Raw genomic sequence first — 23,890 nt, 5'->3', positions numbered from 1 at the left:
TCCAAGACGTTGAAGATGTCACCAACGTTACCACTTTCGAGTCTGATAGGCCTGCAAGGGACGTTCGCACGTCGAGAGTGATGAAGCAATCGGTTGAACGCCTCTCTTTCTGCCACCTTCAGCTGCACGAGGTCAGTAGTCGTTGGACTGGCAAATTGAGAAGCTTTTAGCCCCCACGTGCGGAAAGAACTCCATCTTTTCAGTCAACGACATTCCTTCCGACCAAAAATCTTCAAAGTCGTCTTCATCTGGCTGAATCCACTTCGCCTCGATTGCTTTCTTCCGCGCTAATCGGGCTTGTAAGTTCAAGCAGCGCTTGTAGGGGTGCTCCATGGACCTGAAGCACAGTGGCTGGTTTTCGATGGCGCCAAATGTTGTCTGAATGTTAAAATCGGTTCCAGGTGCGGACCTGGCACCACGCTTTTCCCAGCTTTTCGGCAGCTCTCGTCCTTGAAGCAGCATTTTGCGCTGGTCTCGACCCAACTGCGCGAACAATCGCTGTGGACGCAATAAAGGATCAAAAACTTTCAAACGGAACTCGTTGTCGCTCTTGTAGTAGATGGAACTGATCTGGAAGTGGTCAAATGTCTGCTTCAGCGGATGGAATAGCAGCAATCGATTTTTCACGTGATCAGTGTTGGCGAAGCACATCAGAGTACCAGAGAGAAACTCATTTCTCCGGTGAAACAAATGAGAGGCGATGACCACCTCCGACGGAAGTGCCGTGATAAGCAACATACACCGCAGTATTCGGCCACCCCGATACGTCGCCACGTCGCCCTGATACGTCGCGATTAGACTCACTTTAAAATATTGGCTTCGTGCAGACGTCGGTGCAGGCTCACGCATCAAGAAGTGACGCAAGAGTGCTTCCTGGATTCGAAGAAATTGGGGATCTGGAGTCAAAACCTTGGGAACCACCACCAGAACGTGAACTTGGCCCTCCATCAGCTGGAAATCCACTCCCGAAGTACTTGGCGTTCATGATCCACAGCGCGGGATCCAACTGACCCCCGAAGCCTCGCAGTTTCCCACCTTTATCGAGGTTCACCGCTGTCGCTTCAGCCTCATCCAGCCACTTGTTGCTCTTCTTCGCCAGGAAGAGCTGCAGGTCCTTGGCGTCACAGGTGACTATCGCTGGGTACTTCGCCTTGATCACGTTCTTCAACCTGGCCACTGCCGCACCACCCTCGACCTCCACATTGAACACTTTTTCCACCTTCCCAACAATCGCACAAATTTATGAGAACTCCACCATCTTTCCTTGAGGCCGCAGATTCTGGAATGGGGAGAGCTACTGTTGTCTTATAGCGGCTTTCCTCGAACCCTTGTTCTCTGGTCAAACAATTTGGCCGCCTTGACCTGACAACGTCTTGAGTCACGACTTTTTCATTTTTTCTTGATATCGATGGAACGGATGGACGTTCTCGAGTCCAGGGTGAGGAATCTGGAGAAATGCTTCGCTCGCGTGGAAGAAGGAGAATGCACAGGGAACCTGAAGCGCAACAGCAACCTGAAAATCGTGCGTGTAGGAGAGTAGTAAAAGCCTCCTAGCAAACACCCCCGGCGTCAAAATTCAAAAATATAGTTACACCTTATATAGAGGTGTTACTGTACTGTCTTCACAAATTCCCATACAAAATAGTCACTTGGCCGAAATGGCCAGCACCCCGTCGCCTTCGCTGCGCCACCGCAAACGTCCCCGCGACTCCATCGAGGACGACGAGGACGACCACGCGCTGGACGCGATGCTCGTGGAGCTGGGCATTCCCGACAGCGGCTCCAAGAAGAAGAAGAAGAAGAAAAATGACAATAGCAACCAAGTGATCGAACTCATCACCCCACCGCGCAATTCTCCTCCAGCCAAGAAAAAGAAGAAACAGAGTGATGGTCAGGCGGTCGTGGACTTGACCACGCCGCCATCCAAATCTCCCCAAAATGGCTACATTCCGCACCAAGAGGAAGTTTCCTTTTCTTATTCCCCGTCCGAGTCCCCGCCGCCTTTTGTGTATCAAGTTCCAGTCGCAACCTTTGAAAATGAGTCACCTGAAGAGGAAGTTTCCTTTTCTTATTCCCCGTCCGAGTCCCCGCCGCCTTTTGTGTATCAAGTTCCGGTCGCAACCGCTGGAAATGAGTCACCAGAAGTTTTGTCGCCGAATATTAGCTCCAACACAAGACGTCGCGTGTTTCCAGAGGAGAATCGAGCAGGGCCCAGAAACGCTCGGAGGTTGTCGGGTCGATTACGAGATTTGCACTCCGAGACGACTAGAAATGGTGGAAATGCAGAAGTGGCAGCTCTGGACGGGGACATTAGGACGAGAGCGTCACCTGTTCGGGCGAAGAAGTCGAGAGCTACTAGCGGTGGGAAGAGTGCTGCTACTGCTCCTTTGGTGGTGGTGCAGATGGAGACGTCACTGGATTCGTCCGTGGCTGGAGACAGCATCCGCAACGCGTTGAAGAGCCACGTGTACAACGGCAAAGCCGTGCCGTTTACGGTGGCGACTGCACTGAACTGCATCATGCCGGGGGTGATTCGATGGGAGCGACGCGAGAACGGGAACTCGCTTTTTTCATGCGCGATATACTACGAGGCGGCCGCGGTTCTAACGATGCTGCAGCACAAGAGCTACACGGAGCTGGTAGCTGCTGTACGGTACCTGCAGACGTTGGTACCGAAGACTCAGCAGGCTGAAGAGCACGAGCCCAGCAAGTTCTTCGTCATTATTGAGGGGATGGACCGCGCCCTCATCGATCTCAAGAAGCAGCAGCAGAAGAAAAAGACGTCGGATGCGGCTGCCAGCTCTCCGGTGATCTCTTTCGCGGACTTGCATGAGGTGGCGTTCCAGTTGTTTATGGACATGGGAGCGCACACAAAGTTCACGTGTGACCTGGATGCAACGGCCGACTACGTCGCACTCCTTACTCGCGAGATGGTCTTGTCCTATTCACGTGCGTCTGCTCTCGAGGAGTTCCTGGAGTCCGTACCGCGGAGTAACTCGTTCCGAGTGACTCGTACGGGAGCTACTGCGAGTGCGTGTGCGAACGCGTGGCTGCGAATGCTTCAAGTGATTCCAGGCGTGAGTGAAGACAAGGCGCAGTGCCTTCTTGACCACTTTCCCACGTTCGACAGCCTCATGCGCGCGTATCGAGACCCGACATTATCGCGGGCGCAGAAAGAGGATTTAGTCAGCGACAAGCTTCACGACGTTCGGGTTCAGCGAGCCCTCTCGAAGCGTATTTACGTGGTTTTCTGTGAGGAAAACCCCGACGCTATGATCTAGCGTCATCCATTGCGTTCAATACAGAGCTCATACGAAGATCTGACGGACTACGTCGAGCTCGTGAGCAATTGTAAGTCTACTGTGTTTGCTGTTGTAGCTTATTGTGTGCAAGCTACGAAGTCAACGCAAAACCAAATGATGAAGCCCACAATGAACCAGTACAGGATCATGCACCATCGTCAATCGAGGCACCTACTAACGGATTTTCTTCACTTGACGGCCCGAGTCACGATCTATCGACTGCGGTGGAGAATGTGTGGAGATGAGTGCAAGATGTAGCCATCAATGGCATTGGGGACCGACTGGATGATGTGTATGAAGTGATATCGGTTGCTTGTACGGCGTTCAAGCCCAGGACAGCAGCAGCGGTGTCGATGACGGGTCCGATGAGGATATGGACGAGGACAAGGTGCATCAGGAGACGACAATACCCCTGCGCGAGAACTTCCTGCACATCAAGCGGGAGAACAGCGAGGAACAGTGCACGGAGCGACCGCGAATGTTTTCACGGACGCCGCTTTAATGGGGTCGCGACTGATGAAGTACTCCAGCGGCAGCTTCTACAACGCGTTGGCCACGTTCCTTATCGCGGTCATCTTGCAGTTGTTGTCGACGATGACCGCGCTCGTCGTCGTGGCCACCTGCTGAATGCGACGGGCAACGTCGGCGGACATCGGCGGCGAGTGCGCCAGGAATCCAGTGAAGTACGCGAGTTGCTGCGTGGCGGCCGCTGGATGCGCCGCATCCAGAGGAAGGAAGACCTTCGTCTCTTTCGCCCAGTTAACCAGTGCCCACAGCGCGTTCGCCGCGGCGTTCAACACGATCTTGTCTCTCTCGTGGGGTTGCCGTCATTTGCCGTGTAATGTCTACGAGAAATGCTGCCGTCCGACTACCAAAACGAACGGCCAGTTGTTAGAGGGGATTTTCACAAAATGGGGAAATATTCAGAAACACTTTGCTCTTTGTTGCAAGATGATTAAGTACACGCCGCGTTCTCAAGATTCTTGTTTCCCCTGGACGTATTTGCAGGTCCAAGTCTCAGCAACAACAGGAACAGCTACAAGCTCTATTACAGGTACAGTGTACTCCTGCACCCTCTTCACAGATTCAACGTAAGTTTTCGCGAGTTGACATTATGAGGAGGTTTACATCGACGCCGACTCTATCAGACCCGCGTAGATACCATTGAGCTGGATCAGTTCCTGGTGCGTGCCCTGCTCCGCGATCTTGCCACCGCTCACCACGCAGATCTTGTCAGCGTGACGAATCGTAGACAACCGGTGAGCAATGACGATCGTCGTGCGCCGCTTCAACGCCACCACCTTGTCCAGCGCCTCCTGCACCACCTTCTCGCTCTCCGAGTCCAGTGCGCTCGTGGCTTCGTCCAGCAGCAAGATGTTGGGGTTCTTGAGGATGGCTCGCGCGATGGCGATACGCTGCTTCTGACCGCCCGACAGCTGCTCGCCCTTCATCCCCACTTGGGTCGCGTAGCCGTCCGGGAACTGCGTGATGAAGTCGTGTGCGTTGGCCATCTTGGCGGCCTCTTCGATCTCCTGCTGACTAGGCTGCTCTGCCAGACCGTACGAGATGTTGTCGGCGATGGTGCCGATGAAGAGCGTGGGCTCCTGTCCGACCAGTCCGATCTGACTGCGCAGCCAGTTCAGGTTCAGGTCTTTGATATTGTGGCCATCGAGCAGCACCTCACCGACTACAGGGTCGTAGAAGCGCTCGATCAGCGAGATGATAGTGCTCTTCCCGCCACCGCTCGGGCCACAGAATGCAACCGTTTGGCCTGCTTCCACGGTGAGGTTGTAGTTCTTGAGCACGTTCATCTCGGGACGCGTCGGGTACCGGAACGAGATGTCCTTGAATTCGAGTCGACCCTCAATCTTAGCCAACCGGAGACCATCGGTGCTGAACGAGTCGATTGGGGCGATTCGATCGCGGATGGCGAAGATGGTCGACCCAGCCTTGAACGCCTTGGGGGCATCACGTAAGAAATTAGACCCACTGCTGACGATCTGAATGGACATCATGATTGCCATCATCGTTCGCATCATTTCCGTGAAGGTAATTGTGTTGTCGTCCACTTTCTTGGCGCCGAACCAGAAAATGAGCGCGTTTGTCGCCATTAGGATGAAGGAGCTGAAACCGAGCGACAGACCGTTGACCTGTGCCTCCTTCTTGCCTTTGCGAAGAGGTTCCTGCAGCAGCTCGTCGAACACGCTCGCAGATTTGTACTCGATGCCCAGAGCGGCAACGGTGCGAATGTTGCTGAGAACCTCAGACGCGTGAGCACCAGGGGTTGCCAAGTCATCCGAGATCAATCCGCTGGTCTCCATCTCTTTCATTCGCGCCACTTCTCCAAAAAGCAAGAACGGAATGAGCGCCACCATGATCAACGTGAGTAGCCAACTGCCGAAGCCGAACGAGATGACGAGAGCAGCAATTAAGGTGAACACCGCCTGGAAAGCACCGGATTGCGATTCTCCAGACAGCAGGGACACCTTCGTAGCGTTCGTGGCAAGGTCGGCAGTCAATGCACCCGTAGCGTTCTCCTTCTCATCGAAAAAGCCAACATTCTGACGGCACAAGCCCCTAAAATTCGCCGTACGTAAGTGCGTGGTGACTTTCTCCTCCATGAACTTGAAGCAATAGATCTGCATGTACATGAAAATCCCGATCACCGCAGCAGCAACGAGGAAGAGGATCCCGTACAGCTTCACATCGTTGTACATTGTGGCCAGATGGGATCTTTCGCCAGACCTTTGGTACAGCCCATACTGTTCCGTCATGGACGTGATCATTCCTGTGGTCAGTAGTGCAGACGCTGGCATGACGATCCCTCCCACGCCCGTCCCGATCATCCCGATAGCGAAGTATTTCGCTTCCAATCTGTTGAGCTTCAATATATCTGTGAGCCCAAACGGCTTCTTGTCCAGGAAGTTCTTCTCCACCTCGCTCACAGAAATGTCCGTCTTCGCCGACACAGCACTCACCGAACGAGACAACTTCGTACCCGAAAGATCGTTCTCCGCCTCGCGCTTCTCGGCCTCCTGCTGCTCCTCATGAGAGCGCAGCTCCTGGATACGATACATGTTCTGGTAAATGCCGTGCTCGATCTGTAGCAACTCGTCGTGCGTCCCGCTCTCCACAATGTGACCCTCGTTCAGAACCACAATCTTGTCGGCGTGACGGATCGTGCTCAGACGGTGGGCGATCACCAACGTCGTCATGTTCGTCGTGGCCATGAGGTCGTTCAGCGCCGCCTGCACGATCTTCTCGCTTTCGTTATCGAGAGCACTGGTGGCCTCGTCCAGCACCAAAATGTTGGGCTTGCGCACGATGGCACGTGCGATGGCGACACGCTGCTTCTGGCCGCCAGACAGAGACACGCCCTTCTCGCCGACCAACGTATCGTAGCTCTCCGGCAACGACATGATGAAGTTGTGCGCGTTCGACAGCTTGCACGCGGCGATGGCCTCGTCGCGAGTCACGTTGTCACCGCCCATAGCAATGTTCTCAAAGATGGTGGTGGCGAACAGCACAGGCTCCTGAGAGACCATGCCGATCTGCGAGCGCAGCCACTTGACGTTCAACGTCTTCACGTCACGTCCGTCCAGGTAGATCGTGCCGCTGGTGGGGTCGTAGAAGCGCTCGATCAGCGCGATGAGAGTGCTCTTGCCGCCGCCACTAGCACCCGCGAACGCCACCGTCTGGCCGGGTTCAATGGTGACGTTGTAGTCACGCAGGATCTGCGCCTCGGGACGGCTCGGGTACGTGAAGTTGACATTCACGGCTTCAATTTTGCCTTCACAAGAGTCAGGGATGACGCCTTCGCCCTCCTTCTCTGCGTCAATGACACTGGCAGTGTCGAGGATAGCGAAGAGTTCTTCTGCAGCGCCGGCAGCCTTGGAGACAGCAGTGATATTAGGCGAAATCTGGCCAAGCGAAGTCGATCCCATCATAACACCGAAGAAGGCGGCGAACACGTCTCCAGGTGTAGTGTTTCCTTTCGAAGCTTTCCATCCCCCATACCACAGACCGGCCGAATACATAACGTAGATACTTGCTATGAACAGCGAGAATACGACAGCCGACATCTTGTGCAGTGCGATATTCTCCTTCTCCGCCTCAAACACCTTCTTCTCAAACTTCTGAATCGCTTTGTGTTCACTGTTCAGAGACGCCACCGTTCGCATCGATCCCAGTGTCTCCTCTGCGACTGAACCAGCCTCAGCATACACCTTCTGTGCAAACTCCGCCATGATTGTCATTGTCTTAATCAGCCAGCTGAGCGAGATGGCCATGATAGGCATAACGCACGCCATCACCAACGTGATATCCCAGCCACGCGCAAAGCCAATGATGAAGCCCACAATGAACTGAATCATGTACCGGATTGCGTAGCCGAGCTTATGGCCCATGCCATCTTTGATTCTCACCGTGTCTCCCGTTAACCGACTCGACAACTGCAGTGCGTCATGCTTGTCATACCAGCTGATGTCCATGTACAGCATGTGTTTGAGAGCCTCACTCCTCAAGGCCTTCATCTGCCTCTCCGCACTGTAGTAGAACGCCACGTACGAAACGTAATCTGTGAAGAACATGAAGATGGCGATGTACAAATAGTCGAGCGATGCGCTGTTCACCGAGTCCATGTCCACTGGCGTGGAAGCGAATCCCGTCAGCGCGTTGCCGAAAACAATGGCCATCAAAGGGAACAGTGCGCCGTTGGCCCCCGTCGTGATAATGCCAACCGTCAGCAGCACCTTGTCAAAAGCTGTGGCGAAGCGGTACAGCTTGACAAACTTGAAAGAAGCAGGTCCGTCGTGCACCATTTCATCGCGAAGGCCTGACTCCTTGGCATTGGAGCCGCCCGACTCGCTGTTGGTGCCTTCTTTGTCGGTGGTCAGCGGTTTGACCGGGTCACTAACGTCCACGGCTGTAGCGCGAGGGGTTTCCATGCGCTGGTACGGAAGTTCATCGCTGATCTTGTCCAGTCTCGGCATGGTGGAGACGCGAAAGTGCCAGTCTACACAACGAGAGGAACGTGACGTGTGCGAATTGCAAAATGAACTTGGTCGTCGCGGAGCTTTAGCGGTATCTGGACTGCTCGAGCGTCGAATAATCAAAGTCGCAGCTTTTGACAGTGTTCAGCGAGGCCAGATGCGTCGAATAAACAAAATTGTTTCGTCTATGGCGAGCGTTCGCAATCATACGACCGCATGAACACTCTACTGTTACTGCTATTGTGTCTTGATGCTTGGCAAGCACGAAAGCGGTGGTACGCTACGAGAGTGTATGTTCGGGAAACTCTGCGTCGCGTGACTCAAATCGATCGTTGTAGCCGATGCACTAGCCTCTGCTTGTCGCTTCAACTAGCTGTCACGAATCTATCAATGCTATCGAGAAGGAACTGCGGCGAAGAATGCATGTTGGAAGATGGGGTAGATGGGTTTGAGTGGAAATTGGAACTGTCGAATGGAATGGAGCTCACCGTCCAAGAAGTAGCCATCAATCAAATTGAGAGCCGACCAGGTCCGACATGTTCTGCCGTCTTTCTCTTTCCAGAACCTGCCGCGTCCGAGGGGAAGATGGTGTTGCTGCTGAACTGCGTCATCGTCGGAGAAAGGAGCGTGATATGACTGGAGACTTGGATCCAAAGGCGAGACAAATCCACGTGTTGGTGAAGATTCCGTTTCTGCCAAGCAAACGGCCTCGTTTGGAGCAGTTCCTCGGATTGATCTCCCAGAGAAGGCCTATGTGACGCTGCCAGCTGAGTTGGTGGCCAAATGCGGTTTGAAATCGGAGGGGGGCTTGATGCTGTACTGTCGCTCTCAAGTGCGCGATCTGTGGCGGTATTTGAAGGATGAAGTAGTTGCGAAGAACGTCAAATCGTACATTGTGGGGGGCCCCTGGAACGGGCAAATCTGCGTGCACGTTGGCTTTTGCGGCTCCCTTGAATCGCGAGGAATGGGACGTGGTCTGGATTCATGCGAGTTGTAACTCAACGGACACGTGCTTGGCTGTGGGTATCAATGAATTTTGGGTTATTGAAGAACTATCAACGTTTTGCGTTCCCCGAGTCGACCAGAGAAGAGATCTTCGTCTGTCTGGATGGAATCAATGCAGAGCAAACTCACACGGGTATTGGCTAATCTCCGCGATGATGACAGATTGGTTATTCGCTCCTCAATGGTCTATTCGGGAAGAGGAACGATGAAGATGATGCTCTTGCCAAGATCCAGCCGTATTTCATGTATTCCTGGATACAAGAGGAGTATCTCGCAGCCATTCACGATAAAGACTGCTATGCCACAGTCAGGGACAAATTTGACGCAACGAGTACGTCTGAAGTGAATGACGAAGGCGATGACGATGAAAAGTTAAGCGGAGAAGACGAGAGGAAACATGTCTTTGCTTTGAAGTTCTACTATGCCGGTGCCTCGTGTCAGTTCATGTTTCAATACACCACGGAGAAGGTGAAGAGTATAATAAACAGAGCGATCAGGTCTGCTGCGATCAAGGCTGAACTGGCCACATACTGCCTTGGTGAGTTCCACAGTGATGCGATAAACAAACTCTAAATGGTGAAGAATATCTGCCCCACGCGAGCGTCCTTCAGTTCAATTCAAAAAAACGATCCAAAAGGTTGGACAAGCTTAAGATATATTACCGGGGGTTGATTTTCCTGTGCAATTCGAACGGCACGTGCGGTATTCACTACGATGAAGGCTGGGAGGAGAGGAGTGTGCGTGCAGACCTGATCCGTTTGCCAACCGGCGGCAGCTGCGCCGACCCGAAGCAGAAGTTTAAGGTGGGCGATGAAGTGGAGGCGCAGCCAAGGCCAAAACTCAAAGGAGATAAGAAATGGTTGCAGCCTGTTGCGTGGAACCAAGGAGGCTACGACGCGGTGTATTTCGACTCGGAAGCAGGAAGTGTTACTTTTGTCCAGTTGACCCGATCGGACAAGCATGATTTCAAGCTCTTCTATTTCAGCGAAGTGCTGTTGAAGCTACAACAGGCACAAACGCAGATCTCGAATGTAGTGGTATACTTCGTTGTGAAGCCGGCTCAGTTGATGAACTTTAAGATGACCAGCGTCGAAGGTCACAGCCTTGTGGGAGAATACGATAAGCGTTGGACCGAGCCAGAAGACCGTTATGTTAAAGTGTGCGCTTTTGCTGAAGTTTGAGAAGCTGCCTTTGGAGATTAACTGGGAAAATGAGTCAGTGATTTTACGGACTGCTTCACTTATGAACCATCTGTGGAGCTTCAATATATTTATGAGCCCAAACGGGTTCTTGTCCGGGAAGTTCTTCTCCATCTCGCTCACAGAAATGTCCGTCTTCGCCGACACAGCACTCACTGAACGAGACAACTTCGTACCCGAAAGATCGTTCTCCAACTCGCGCCTTGCTGCTCCTCATGACGCAGAATCTGCGCCTCGGGACGGCTCGGGTACGTGAAGTTGACATTTACGGCTTCAATTTTGCCTTTGCAGGAGTCAGGAATGACGCCTTCGTCCTCCTTCTCCGCGTCAATGACACTGGCAGTGTCGAGGATTGTACAGCATGTGCTTGAGAGCCTCACTCCTCAAGGCCTTCATCTGCCTCTCCGCACTGTAGTAGAACGCCACGTACGAAACGTAATCTGTGAAGAACATGAAGATGGCGATGTACAAATAGTCGAGCGCCGCGCTATTCACCGAGTCCATGTCCACTGGCGTAGAAGTGAATCCCGTCAGCGCGTTGCCGAAAACAATGGCCATCAAAGGAAACAGTGCGCCGTTGGCCCCCGTCGTGATAATGCCAACCGTCAGCAGCACCTTGTCAAAAGCTGTGGCGAAGCGGTACAGCTTGACAAACTTGAAAGAAGCAGGTCCGTCGTGCACCATTTCATCGCGAAGGCCTGACTCCTTGGCATTGGAGCCGCCCGACTCGCTGTTGGTGCCTTCTTTGTCGGTGGCCAGCGGTTTGACCGGGTCACTAACGTCCACGGCTGTAGCGCGAGGGGTTTCCATGCGCTGGTACGGAAGTTCATCGCTGATCTTGTCCAGTCTCGGCATGGTGGAGACGCGAAACTTCCAGTCTACACAGCGAGAGGTGCGTGACGTGCATTCTACTGTTACCGCAACTGTGTCTTGATGCTTAGCAAGCACGAAAGCGGTGGTACGCTACGAGAGTGTATGTTCGGGAAACTCTGCGTTGCGTGACTCAAATCGATCGTTGTAGCCGATGCACGCTAGATTGATGAAGTGACTATTCCATGCCGGGGAACTTGACGCACGTGTGGAACTCGCCGCACTCTCCCATGAGATCAACCTGCTCAGCATCCCCAGCAATAGCTTTGTTTCGTTCCTGAACGCGTTTCCAGTCATACTCTTGGCCGACTTGCCACTCAGCTCCGTTGCTTCTGCTGGAAGCAAGTCGCTCCTCATCAACATTCGAGAAGTAGATCTTGGCCCCCGTCTTGGTGCACAACCGCGTCAGTGCTGGCAGCAACTCCGCCTCATAATCCTTCTTCCAAACAGGGAAGTGCAGCTTGTAGTCCCGGCCAAATGTCTGCTCGCGCCAGGCGCGGATGTCTTCTAGGTGGAGGTCACCGAACACTAGAGATGAAACGATTGGAGTCTCCTTGGTCTGCTCACGAGTCTTGTTGCTCTTCTTCACTCGTTTGATCTGCCCAGGAATGTCAGCAAGAGCGCTGCGTAACGCTGATGTGTAGGCGTCGCCGAGCCCCACTGCTACGAGACACAACGGAAGCTCCAGAGCTTCAGCCTGCGCTGCAATCGTCTGCGCCGAAATATTCTGGATCGGCACTACGTTCGTCTCGGGGTCGATCGTCGTCAGGAGAACCACACGAGGCATTGGCTTTTGTTCAGCAGCGTACGTCTCGTACAGCGCGCTCAGAGCGAGGAAGGAGTCTTTGCCACCACTCCAGAACACTACAACGAGATCGTTCGGGCTATCTGCGACAGCAGCAGCAGCTCCTTCCGGCCAGAGCAATCGGCCACCCGGAGCATCCTTCGCTACTCCACGTGAACGACGCCGCGGCTGCAAGAAAACATTCCCAGCCAGCGTGTTCTTTCGCCGAGCCGGGTCCTTGACGTTTGCATGTCCGTAGGGACAGTGGCGGCAACCATTTCCACAGCAGACTTGTCGTTCCTTCAGAATGTACGCCGTCATGACAGAATAACCCGTAGCTGGATCCGTGTACATCGCCTGTTTGTTAGCACAGGCTGCGCGATGCAGCTCCTCGATCTCCAGCATCTCCGGCGTCTTGGTTTCCTCAGCAGCTTCGGGGTCACATTCAACCAGCGACGTGTCAAACGTCTTATAGGGGAACGGCGAGCTCTTCATCCAGCTACTATCAGGCTCATGAAGTGCGTGCACTAGCCACTCAAGCGCCACCAGCAGACGGCGCGTGGGTCTCGTGAACATGGACGTGCCGTCCACAATATACACCGGCGGCACCGCAGCGCCGCTAACCAGCGCCGTCCACCACGAGCCCACTCGTCCCTCCAGCAGCTCCTTCTCCGTCTTGTCCAGCGTCAGGCCACACAGCGCCACCACCACCACGTCAACTCCTTCCTCCAAGCTCTCCACCACTTGTCCCCCTGCAGCTTCCACGATCTCCCTCATCCACCCTTTCGTGCCGAGGAACAGCGGCTCGAGCCACTCCACCATCAGCACGCGAGGCTTCCTACCCTCATTTGCCTCTACAAAACCCTCTGCCTGTCGCTTCAACTGCTGCAACTCGTCCGCGTGTTCTCGAGCCATGACGTTCCCCACCTCCGGCACGCCCAGAGCGTCTCCGAGCTGCTGGAACTGCGTCACCAGTGCGTCCTCGAGACTCGTGGGGTTGCACGTTACGATCTGCGTCAAGTGGCTGCCACCTCTCGAATCGCATGGAGCCAATGATCCATTAACCTGCACGAGCTCCTGCAATTGCTCCCCGTCCACCGCCGCCTGGACGCTGGCCAAGTCAATGGAACAGACTTTGCACGAGCTTTGGGTGAGGATCACGTCGGGCTTGAGGGCGGCCAAACGGTCGGCGTCCAGATGGTACAGCGACGCGGCACTGGCCAACGCTGCTCGCACCTGGTTGTGCGTGTCAGCGGAGCTCGTGAAGGCTGTGCGGGCGCTTGTGAGCGCCGGAAGCCGCTGGACGGAGCCGTCAGAGGGGAAATCGCACTCGTGCGAGCGTCCCACGAGCTGTGGGACGGAGGGGGGCGAGGGAAACGTAGAGCGGCACTTGGACAGTAACGCGCAGACGTTCTCGGTCGCGGACGGCAGCAGGGACACCACGCGTAGCGCGGAGGAGCGGGCGGCGAGAGAGCTCATTGTGGCAGTTATGACACTGCGGGCAGTGGAATGAACTGGGATGCGGAATGGATGACGGAACGCGGTGCAAAGTGCTTTCTATGGAAAATGAAACTGCCGAATGGAATACAGCTTCAATGTGCCGTTCTGGTGGTGCAAGGGGTTGAGAATGGTGGCCAAATGCGGTTTGGAATAGGAGGGGGGCTTGATGCTGTACTGCCGTCCTCAAGTGCGCGAGCTGTGGGAGTTTTCGAGGTATAAAGTGATTGAGAAGAACTTGCATCTGCATGTTGTCGGTGTTGGCTATCTTGCTGTGATCAGGTCGCTGTTAACTCGCGTTACCAGGCACTGGAATGAATGTTGCAATATAGGGTTGCAGTGCTCGGCTGGTGACTGGAGCACTTCGTGCCAGTATTAGCTGAGGTGGCAACGAAGCAGTGGCGGGCATTGCAAATCGGCCATCGGGCATTCAAATCGGAATGTGTGCGGCACAGCACCCTGTCTGAGTTGATCGCGAGGCGGCGCCGACGTTTGACTTGCTTTCGCTATACTGCCATTCGCTGATTACACAGGCAACCGTTGACGCCAGAGCGGTAGTCGCGGATTATATCGGCGAAAGTTGACGCCAGCTCCGTGCGACCGACACGTTTGAATTGCCCTGACCTGGTAGTAAGTGAAAGCAAGCTTGTAATTGACATGTTTTAGTTGACAGAAAACATCGTGGCCGCAGCGCCAAGGTGCATTCGGTGACGGCGGACAAATCTAAAGGAAGTCCCACCCCTGTCAGCACTGATACCTCTCTGATCCGATAGTTTACGCCCAGCAGCGAGGCAAAATGATTACCACCGCAAATCTGCCAAGTGATGCCATGTTTCGGTGTGCCTCCCTCCAGTCGCGCCGACGATGTCCCCATCCAGTGAGCCTCCGCCTATCCTCCTCAACAATGAATAACTACGTAAGCGCACTTCCTCCGCTCCATTACAAAGAGCTACCAGGCATCCAACGGCTGCATGTTTCCTATCATATATCTAGGTCAATACCTCTGTATCCTATCTCACCTCCAGTATCACATATTCCTCACCGCTTTCAAAATCGCAGGTTTGCATAAAAAGCGCATTTGACTGGTGCCGCAACTCGCCTGTCAGCTCATCTCTCCGAGAATGATAGTCGTCCGCATTCCTTGCCAACCACCTGGCTCATTATCCGATTCACCGGCAGACGCACACGTCGAGAGCAATGCCGAGTCTGGACAAGTCCGAGCTGACTAGCGACGCTGCGTACCAGCGCGTGGAGACGCCGCGTGCCGTGACGGTGGACCTACCGGCCAAGCACCGCGCCACCAGCAGCGAGTCCAGCAGCTCCGACGCCAAGAAGGAGCCGAGTCTGCGCACGCAGATGGTGCACGGCGGGCCCACGTCCTTCAAGTTCACGCACTTGTACCGCTTCGCCACGCCGCTGGACAAGCTGCTGCTGGTCGTGGGCGTCATCACGGCCGGCGCGAACGGCGCGCTCTTTCCGCTCATGGCCATCGTCTTCGGCAACGTGTTGACGGGCTTCACGAGCATCCCCGTGGACATGGACACCGTGAACAAGGCGGCGCTGGACTTCTTTCTCATCGCCATCTTCATGTTCTTCACAGACTACATTTCCTACGTGGCGTTCTACTACAGTGCAGAGCGGCAGATGAAGGCGCTGAGAGGTCAAGCGCTCAAGCACATGCTGTATCTGGACATCAGTTGGTACGACGCGAACGACGCACTGCAACTGTCTAGTCGTCTGACTGGAGACACGGTCAAGATCAAGGACGGCATGGGTCAGAAACTGGGAGACTCGTTCCGGTTTACTGTGCAGTTCATTGTGGGTTTTGTGATCGGTTTCGTCCGAGGATGGGACATCACGCTGGTGATGGCGTGTGTCATGCCTTTCATGAGTATTTCTCTGGGGTGGCTCATCAAGACGTTGCGTATCAAGTCCGACTGGGCACAGAAAGTGTATGCGGAGGCTGGATCCGTCGCAGAGGAGACGCTAGGGTCTATCCGCACGGTGGCGTCGCTCAACGGAGAGCAGAAGGCTATAGACAAGTTCGAGAAGAAGGTCTTTGAGGCAGAGAAGGAGAACATCGCACTGCACAAGATGACGTCGGTTGTGTTCTCCATGTTTCTGGGCAGTGTGTGGGTCATGTACTCGATCGGTCTCTGGTACGGCGGATGGAAGGCTTCGCACGGGAACACCACGCCCGGTGATGTGTTTGCTGCCTTCTTTGGAGTTATGATGGGGACAGGCTCGCTAGCGCAAATCTCACCTAACGTCACGGCAGTGTCGAAGGCTGCCGGCGCCGCTGAAGAACTCTTCGCTATCCTCGACACTGCCAGTGTCATTGACGCAGAGAAGGAGGGCGAAGGCGTCATCCCTGACTCTTGCCAAGGCAAAATTGAAGCCGTGAATGTCAACTTCACGTACCCGAGCCGTCCCGAGGCGCAGATCCTGCGTGACTACAACGTCACCATTGAACCCGGCCAGACGGTGGCGTTCGCGGGTGCTAGTGGCGGCGGCAAGAGCACTCTCATCGCGCTGATCGAGCGTTTCTACGACCCCACGAGCGGCACGATCTACCTGGACGGACGTGACGTGAAGACGCTGAACGTCAAGTGGCTGCGCTCGCAGATCGGCATGGTCTCTCAGGAGCCTGTGCTGTTCGCCACCACCATCTTTGAGAACATTGCTATGGGCGGTGACAACGTGACTCGCGACGAGGCCATCGCCGCGTGCAAGCTGTCGAACGCGCACAACTTCATCATGTCGTTGCCGGAGAGCTACGATACGTTGGTCGGCGAGAAGGGCGTGTCTCTGTCTGGCGGCCAGAAGCAGCGTGTCGCCATCGCACGTGCCATCGTGCGCAAGCCCAACATTTTGGTGCTGGACGAGGCCACCAGTGCTCTCGATAACGAAAGCGAGAAGATCGTGCAGGCGGCGCTGAACGACCTCATGGCCACGACGAACATGACGACGTTGGTGATCGCCCACCGTCTGAGCACGATCCGTCACGCCGACAAGATTGTGGTTCTGAACGAGGGTCACATTGTGGAGAGCGGGACGCACGACGAGTTGCTACAGATCGAGCACGGCATTTACCAGAACATGTATCGTATCCAGGAGCTGCGCTCTCATGAGGAGCAGCAAGAGGCCGAGAAGCGCGAGGCGGAGAACGATCTTTCGGGTACGAAGCTGTCTCGTTCAGTGAGTGCTGTGTCGGCGAAGACGGACATTTCTGTGAGCGAGGTGGAGAAGAACTTCCTGGACAAGAAGCCTTTTTCCCTCATAGACATCGCGCGGTTGTGCAAACCAGAGCTGAACTATTTCGTTATTGGATTGATTGGTGCGTGCGTCGGAGGTATCGCTATGCCAGCGTCTTCACTTCTTATCACTGGCATGATCACGTCCATGACGGAGAAGTATGGTTTGTATCAGAGCACTGGTGACAGGGCCTACCTGAGTGAGCTGTACAACAAGGTGGAGCTCTATGGTATCCTTTATCTCGTTGGTGCTGCGGTGATCGCGATCTTTATGTATATGCAGACGTATTGCTTCAAATTCATCGAAGAAAAGACCACTACGCGCCTGCGCAACACCAATTTCGAAGGCCTCTGCCGTCAGAATGTCGGCTTTTTCGATGAGAAGGAGAACGCTACGGGTGCTTTGACTGCAGACCTCGCTACGAACGCCACAAAAGTTGCATTATTGTCTGGCGACTCCCAAGCGCGCGTGTTCCAAGCAATCTTCACATTGACTGCAGCACTGGTGATCTCGTTTGGATTTGGCAGCTGGCTGCTCTCCCTCATCATGCTGGCTATTATGCCGTTTTTGCTGTTCGGTCACTTCGCTCGCATGAAACAAATGCACAGCGGTGGTTTGATCTCGGATGACCTGGCGATCCCTGGTGCTCACGCGTCTGAGGTTCTCAGCAACATTCGCACTGTTACCGCTTTGGGTATTGAGAAGAGGTCTGCAGACGTGTTTAACGATCTCCTCGAGGAACCACTCCAGAAGGGTAGCAAGGAGGCACAGATCAACGGCCTATCACTCGGCTTCAGCTCCTTCATCATGATGGCCACGTACTCTTTCATCTTCTGGTTCGGTGCCAAGAAAGTCAACGACGGAACGATTGGTTTCACGGAGATGATGCGAACTCTCATGGCTATCATGATGTCCATTCAGATCGTCAGCAGTGCTTCGACCTTTCTCGGCGACGCGCCGAAGGCATTCAAGGCTGGGTCGACCATCTTCGCCATCCGCGACCGAATCGCCCCAATCGACTCGTTCAGCACCGATGGTCTCCGTTTGGCTAAGATTGAGGGTCGACTCGAATTCAAGGACATCTCGTTCCGGTACCCGACGCGTCCCGAGATGAACGTGCTCAAGAACTACAACCTCACCGTGGAAGCAGGCCAAACGGTTGCATTCTGTGGCCCGAGCGGTGGCGGGAAGAGCACTATCATCTCGCTGATCGAGCGCTTCTACGACCCTGTAGTCGGTGAGGTGCTGCTCGATGGCCACAATATCAAAGACCTGAACCTGAACTGGCTGCGCAGTCAGATCGGACTGGTCGGACAGGAGCCCACGCTCTTCATCGGCACCATCGCCGACAACATCTCATACGGTCTGGCAGAGCAGCCTAGCCAGCAGGAGATCGAAGAGGCCGCCAAGATGGCCAACGCGCACGACTTCATCACGCAGTTCCCGGACGGCTACGCGACCCAAGTGGGGATGAAGGGCGAGCAGCTGTCGGGCGGTCAGAAGCAGCGTATCGCCATCGCGCGAGCCATCCTCAAGAACCCCAACATCTTGCTGCTGGACGAAGCCACGAGCGCACTGGACTCGGAGAGCGAGAAGGTGGTGCAGGAGGCGTTGGACAAGGTGGTGGCGTTGAAGCGGCGCACGACGATCGTCATTGCCCACCGGTTGTCTACGATTCGTCGCGCTGACAAGATCTGCGTGGTGAGCGGTGGCAAGATCGCCGAACAGGGCACGCACCAGGAACTGATCCAGCTCAATGGTATCTACGCGGGTCTGGTAGAGTCAGCGTCGATGTAGTTAGATCTACTCAAAACTTAAGTATTGAATGGGCTTGTGGGAGAGTTTCATGTCGCGATAACCACTTGCATCCAAGTTGCAACGCATGGGTGATGCCAGTAGCTTGAGCGTATCGTCTTGACGTTCTTTAATCTTCCTACACAACCTCTGCTCAATCGACTTCCTGCTCTGCTGGAATTGGACAATCCCACAACGCACAAAAGTCGTGGAACTAATGCATTTAATTAGCGGACACCGCTTTGCTCACCGCTTTACTACTGTGCTGCAAGGTTCCATGTTTGGTGCTGGAATCGTGAATAATTTGCTTGGAAAGGGGCCCCATTCAAACCCGAATCAGTTCTTATTTGTCCCTTAAGATCATCCAGAGTGTAGATGGTAACGAGCGATGGTAGCGATCGATGGCGACAATCACTGCCGATTGCGAGTCGCAATTTGCGACCCAACGTTCGCAGTCGAATTCTTCAGCCAGGTAACGCTGGGCTCGATCCAACTACACCCGAGTTGCTGCTGCCAACGAATAACGATCCGCAGTGTTGGTACGGCGACCGTCATTCTTGTTGGTGGGGCCTGTTGTCGAAGACAAATGACCTGAAAATTGTATGTGATTATATTCCGGTTTGTTGACGCCAGGAGCTTACACTTGAGTCTCCCAATCCCGGGATAACTAGACTTGAATGGAACCAATTCCGCCTTAACGTTTTAGTCGCAGGCAGGCAAGTCCACTCAGTCCTCTCGAGGTGTTTTCCTCATGCTGCAAACGTACTCGCAGCTATGCTAGCTCCCCAGCAGCTCCAGTGCAGTACAGCCATGTTGATGCAGGTGAAATGATTGCCCTCCCACTTCAGAAACGTCATTGACTACGTACCCCTCTCTAAACCGATTGATGTGCGATCAGCTCCGTGTCGTCCGGTTGCTGTCAAACCTAGACGTGCGTAGTCGTTCATTTTTCAAGTCGCCAGCTCCCCCGCAAGCGTTTAAAGTACCCCGTCGCATTGCAGTCCAGTCGCTCGTCGTGGTGCCAACATGCCGAGTCTGGACAAGTCCGACTTGGTACCGAGCGAGGAGATCGCGTACCAGCAGGTAGAAACCCCTCGCGCCAGTGACCCAGTCAAGGCATCAACTACCAAGAAGGAAGGCACCAGCAGCGAGTCCAGCAGCGCCAATCCCAAGGAGATCAACCTCCGAGACGAAATCGTGCACGATGGCCCCACGTCGTTCAAGTTCGCCAACTTGTACCGCTACGCCACAACGTTTGACAAAGTTCTACTGGGCGTTGGTATCGTCACGACGGGAGCTAACGGCGCCTTGTTCCCGCTCATGGCCATTGTGTTCGGCAATGTGTTGACGGGATTCGCTTCCACGCCGGTGGATATGGACTCGGTGAACAGCGCGGCGCTCGACTATCTGTACATCGCCATCTTCATGTTCATTACAGACTACGTTTCGTACGTGGCGTTCTACTACAGTGCGGAGAGGCAGATGAAGGCCTTGAGAAGTGAGGCTCTCAAGCACATGCTGTACATGGATATCAGCTGGTACGACGCGAACGACGCGCTGCAGTTGTCGAGTCGGTTGACCGGTGATACCGTGCGAATCAAAGACGGAATGGGCCAGAAGCTCGGCGACTCGTTCCGTTTCCTGATCCAGTTCATCGTGGGCTTCATCATTGGCTTTGCGCGTGGTTGGGACATCACGTTGGTGATGGCGTGCGTCATGCCTGTCATGACTGTTTCGCTCAGCTGGTTGATCAAGACGATGCGCATCAAGTCGGACTGGGCGCAGAAGGTCTATGCGGAGGCTGGATCCGTGGCGGAGGAGACGCTGGGCTCGATCCGGACGGTGGCGTCTCTGAACGGCGAGCACAAGGCGATCTCCAAGTTTGAGAAGAAGGTGTTCGAGGCGGAGAAGGAGAATATCGCATTGCACAAGTTGTCGTCTGCGGTCTTTGCCATGTTCTTGGCGAGTATTTGGATCATGTACTCGATCGGTCTGTGGTACGGCGGATGGAAGGCCTCCAAGGGCGATGCCACTCCAGGCGACGTGTTCGCTGCCTTCTTTGGTGTGCTCATGGGGACGGCATCACTCGCACAGATATCCCCTAACGTCACGGCAGTGTCGAAGGCTGCCGGTGCCGCTGAAGAACTCTTCGCTATCCTCGACACTGCCAGTGTCATTGACGCAGAGAAGGAGGGCGAAGGCGTCATCCCTGACTCCTGCAAAGGCAAAATTGAAGCCGTGAATGTCAACTTCACGTACCCCAGCCGTCCCGAGGCGCAGATCCTGCGTGACTACAACGTCACCATTGAACCCGGCCAGACGGTGGCGTTCGCGGGTGCTAGTGGCGGCGGCAAGAGCACTCTCATCGCGCTGATCGAGCGTTTCTACGACCCCACGAGCGGCACGATCTACCTGGACGGACGTGACGTGAAGACGTTGAACGTCAAGTGGCTGCGCTCGCAGATCGGCATGGTCTCTCAGGAGCCTGTGCTGTTCGCCACCACCATCTTTGAGAACATTGCTATGGGCGGTGACAACGTGACTCGCGACGAGGCCATCGCCGCCTGCAAGCTGTCGAACGCGCACAACTTCATCATGTCGTTGCCGGAGAGCTACGATACGTTGGTCGGCGAGAAGGGCGTGTCTCTGTCTGGCGGCCAGAAGCAGCGTGTCGCCATCGCACGTGCCATCGTGCGCAAGCCCAACATTTTGGTGCTGGACGAGGCCACCAGTGCTCTCGATAACGAAAGCGAGAAGATCGTGCAGGCGGCGCTGAACGACCTCATGGCCACGACGAACATGACGACGTTGGTGATCGCCCACCGTCTGAGCACGATCCGTCACGCCGACAAGATTGTGGTTCTGAACGAGGGTCACATTGTGGAGAGCGGGACGCACGACGAGTTGCTACAGATCGAGCACGGCATTTACCAGAACATGTATCGTATCCAGGAGCTGCGCTCTCATGAGGAGCAGCAAGAGGCCGAGAAGCGCGAGGCGGAGAACGATCTTTCGGGTACGAAGCTGTCTCGTTCAGTGAGTGCTGTGTCGGCGAAGACGGACATTTCTGTGAGCGAGGTGGAGAAGAACTTCCTGGACAAGAAGCCGTTTGGCCTGAGGGATATGCTCAAGCTGAACAAACTGGAGACCAACTACTTCATCATTGGACTTATTGGAACGTGCGTGGCGGGGATCTCCATGCCGGCATCTGCTCTTCTTATCACGGGGATGATCACATCCATGACGGAGCAGTACGGACTCTATCAAAGCTCCGGTGACAGCTCTCACCTGACCACTCTGTACAACGACGTCGAATTGTATGGCATTCTGTACCTCGTTGGCGCTGCCATCGTCGCGATTTCCACGTTCATGCAAGTGTACTGCTTCAAATTCATGGAAGAGAAGATCACCACGCGCTTGCGCAGCACGAACTTCATGGGCTTGTGCCGTCAGAACGTCGGCTTCTTTGACGAAAAGGAGAACGCAACCGGCGCTTTGACTGCTGACCTGGCCACGAACGCCACGAAGGTGTCGCTGCTCTCGGGGGAGTCTCAGTCGCGCGCATTCCAGGCTGTTTTCACGCTGGTTGCGGCTCTGGTGATCTCGTTCGGGTTCGGTAGTTGGCTGCTTTCGCTCATCATGGTGGCGCTCATCCCGTTCCTCCTCTTCGGCCACGTCGCGCGCATGAAGCAAATGGAGAGTGGCGGGTTGATCTCGGATGACCTGGCGATCCCAGGAGCTCACGCGTCTGAAGTTCTCAGCAACATTCGAACTGTGGCCGCTCTGGGCATTGAGCAGAAATCCGTCAACATCTTCGACGACCTCCTTGCAGAACCTCTTCGTAAAGGCAGCAAGGAGGCACAAGTCAACGGCCTATCACTCGGCTTCAGCTCCTTCATCATGATGGCCACGTACGCGCTGATCTTCTGGTTCGGTGCCAAGAAAGTCAACGACGGCACGGTCGGATTCACGGAGATGATGCGAACTCTCATGGCTATCACCATGTCCATTCAGATCGTCAGCAGTGCGTCGACCTTTCTCGGCGACGCGCCGAAGGCATTCAAGGCTGGGTCGACCATCTTCGCCATCCGCGACCGAATCGCCCCAATCGACTCGTTCAGCACCGATGGTCTCCGCTTGGCTAAGATTGAGGGTCGACTCGAATTCAAGGACATCTCGTTCCGGTACCCGACGCGTCCCGAGATGAACGTGCTCAAGAACTACAACCTCACCGTGGAAGCAGGCCAAACGGTTGCATTCTGTGGCCCGAGCGGTGGCGGCAAGAGCACTATCATCTCGCTGATCGAGCGATTCTACGACCCTGTAGTCGGTGAGGTGCTGCTCGATGGCCACAATATCAAAGACCTGAACCTGAACTGGCTGCGCAGTCAGATCGGACTGGTCGGACAGGAGCCCACACTCTTCATCGGCACCATCGCCGACAACATCTCGTACGGTCTGGCAGACCAGCCTAGCCAGCAGGAGATCGAAGAGGCCGCCAAGATGGCCAACGCACACGACTTCATCACGCAGTTCCCGGACGGCTACGCGACCCAAGTGGGGATGAAGGGCGAGCAGCTGTCGGGCGGTCAGAAGCAGCGTATCGCCATCGCGCGAGCCATCCTCAAGAACCCCAACATCTTGCTGCTGGACGAAGCCACGAGCGCACTGGACTCGGAGAGCGAGAAGGTGGTGCAGGAGGCGCTGGACAAGGTGGTGGCGTTGAAGCGGCGCACGACGATCGTCATTGCTCACCGGTTGTCTACGATTCGTCGCGCTGACAAGATCTGCGTGGTGAGCGGTGGCAAGATCGCGGAGCAGGGCACGCACCAGGAACTGATCCAGCTCAATGGTATCTACGCGGGTCTGGTAGAGTCGGCATCAGTGTAGAAGTGAACTAAATAGACGTTTGTTTTTGCTCTCATTGCTATTAAAAGTACAAAACTGAAAAAAAGGTGTGACTAAACGTCCCGGCGTTGCATTTCTGGTCCATTGCGTAATCGTCCCACGAAAGTGATTGCGGCTGTCACGCCCAGAATGGAGCGACCTGCTTGTTTGCTGGTTCCGAACCAGTGGTTTGTGCTGCTTCTGACACAGCAACTTAGTCTACGAGTCGTAGAGTACGGTGACGCTCCCTGCTCGAAAGCGTTTGTTTCCGCTGATAAACGCAGCGATTGACCAGACTGACCGACG

At 54.8% G+C, this 23,890-nt stretch overlaps 7 protein-coding genes across 9 annotated transcripts; 3 read left to right on the top strand and 4 right to left on the bottom strand.

The window, feature by feature from the left end:
• Positions 1–132: 132 nt before the first annotated feature.
• On the bottom strand, positions 133–948 carry KRP23_9545 (uncharacterized protein; the record flags this gene model as incomplete). The annotated part of the gene is made up of 1 exon (XM_067895112.1): positions 133–948. The coding sequence occupies one exon, from the start codon at positions 946–948 to the stop codon at positions 133–135; it is 816 nt and encodes a 271-aa protein (XP_067742729.1).
• Positions 949–1,658: 710 nt separating this feature from the next.
• On the top strand, positions 1,659–3,281 carry KRP23_9544 (uncharacterized protein; the record flags this gene model as incomplete). Its single annotated transcript, XM_067895110.1, has 1 exon — positions 1,659–3,281. One exon carries the CDS (start codon positions 1,659–1,661, stop codon positions 3,279–3,281), a length of 1,623 nt encoding a protein of 540 aa, XP_067742728.1.
• A 560-nt stretch (positions 3,282–3,841) lies between these two features.
• Positions 3,842–8,293, bottom strand: KRP23_9543 (ABC transporter B family member 2; the record flags this gene model as incomplete). The annotated part of the gene is made up of 2 exons (XM_067895109.1): positions 3,842–4,011; positions 4,987–8,293. 2 exons carry the CDS (start codon positions 8,291–8,293, stop codon positions 3,842–3,844), a joined length of 3,477 nt encoding a protein of 1,158 aa, XP_067742727.1.
• Positions 8,294–10,824: 2,531 nt separating this feature from the next.
• KRP23_9542 (ABC transporter B family member 2) lies at positions 10,825–11,352 on the bottom strand (the record flags this gene model as incomplete). The annotated part of the gene is made up of 1 exon (XM_067895108.1): positions 10,825–11,352. One exon carries the CDS (start codon positions 11,350–11,352, stop codon positions 10,825–10,827), a length of 528 nt encoding a protein of 175 aa, XP_067742726.1.
• Positions 11,353–11,545: 193 nt separating this feature from the next.
• Positions 11,546–13,630, bottom strand: KRP23_9541 (uncharacterized protein; the record flags this gene model as incomplete). Its single annotated transcript, XM_067895107.1, has 1 exon — positions 11,546–13,630. The coding sequence occupies one exon, from the start codon at positions 13,628–13,630 to the stop codon at positions 11,546–11,548; it is 2,085 nt and encodes a 694-aa protein (XP_067742725.1).
• A 1,215-nt stretch (positions 13,631–14,845) lies between these two features.
• On the top strand, positions 14,846–19,000 carry KRP23_9540 (ABC transporter B family member 2; the record flags this gene model as incomplete). Of its 2 annotated transcripts, none has more annotated exons than XM_067895106.1 (2): positions 14,846–17,994; positions 18,970–19,000. In XM_067895106.1, the coding sequence occupies 2 exons, from the start codon at positions 14,846–14,848 to the stop codon at positions 18,998–19,000; spliced, it is 3,180 nt and encodes a 1,059-aa protein (XP_067742724.1). The 2 variants fall into 2 exon arrangements, with proteins under 2 accessions (XP_067742724.1, XP_067742723.1); XM_067895105.1 differs by having other exon boundaries at positions 15,743–17,994.
• Positions 19,001–19,723: 723 nt separating this feature from the next.
• On the top strand, positions 19,724–23,587 carry KRP23_9539 (the record flags this gene model as incomplete). Of its 2 annotated transcripts, none has more annotated exons than XM_067895104.1 (1): positions 19,724–23,587. In XM_067895104.1, the coding sequence occupies one exon, from the start codon at positions 19,724–19,726 to the stop codon at positions 23,585–23,587; it is 3,864 nt and encodes a 1,287-aa protein (XP_067742722.1). The 2 variants fall into 2 exon arrangements, with proteins under 2 accessions (XP_067742722.1, XP_067742721.1); XM_067895103.1 differs by having other exon boundaries at positions 20,180–23,587.
• Between the last annotated feature and the right edge of the window lie 303 nt (positions 23,588–23,890).

Source organism: Phytophthora ramorum, assembly GCF_020800215.1.
Source record: "Phytophthora ramorum isolate Pr-102 chromosome Unknown Phyram_PR-102_s0008, whole genome shotgun sequence".
NCBI lineage: Eukaryota > Oomycota > Peronosporomycetes > Peronosporales > Peronosporaceae > Phytophthora > Phytophthora ramorum.
This window is presented reverse-complemented; position numbering and strand designations above follow the sequence as displayed.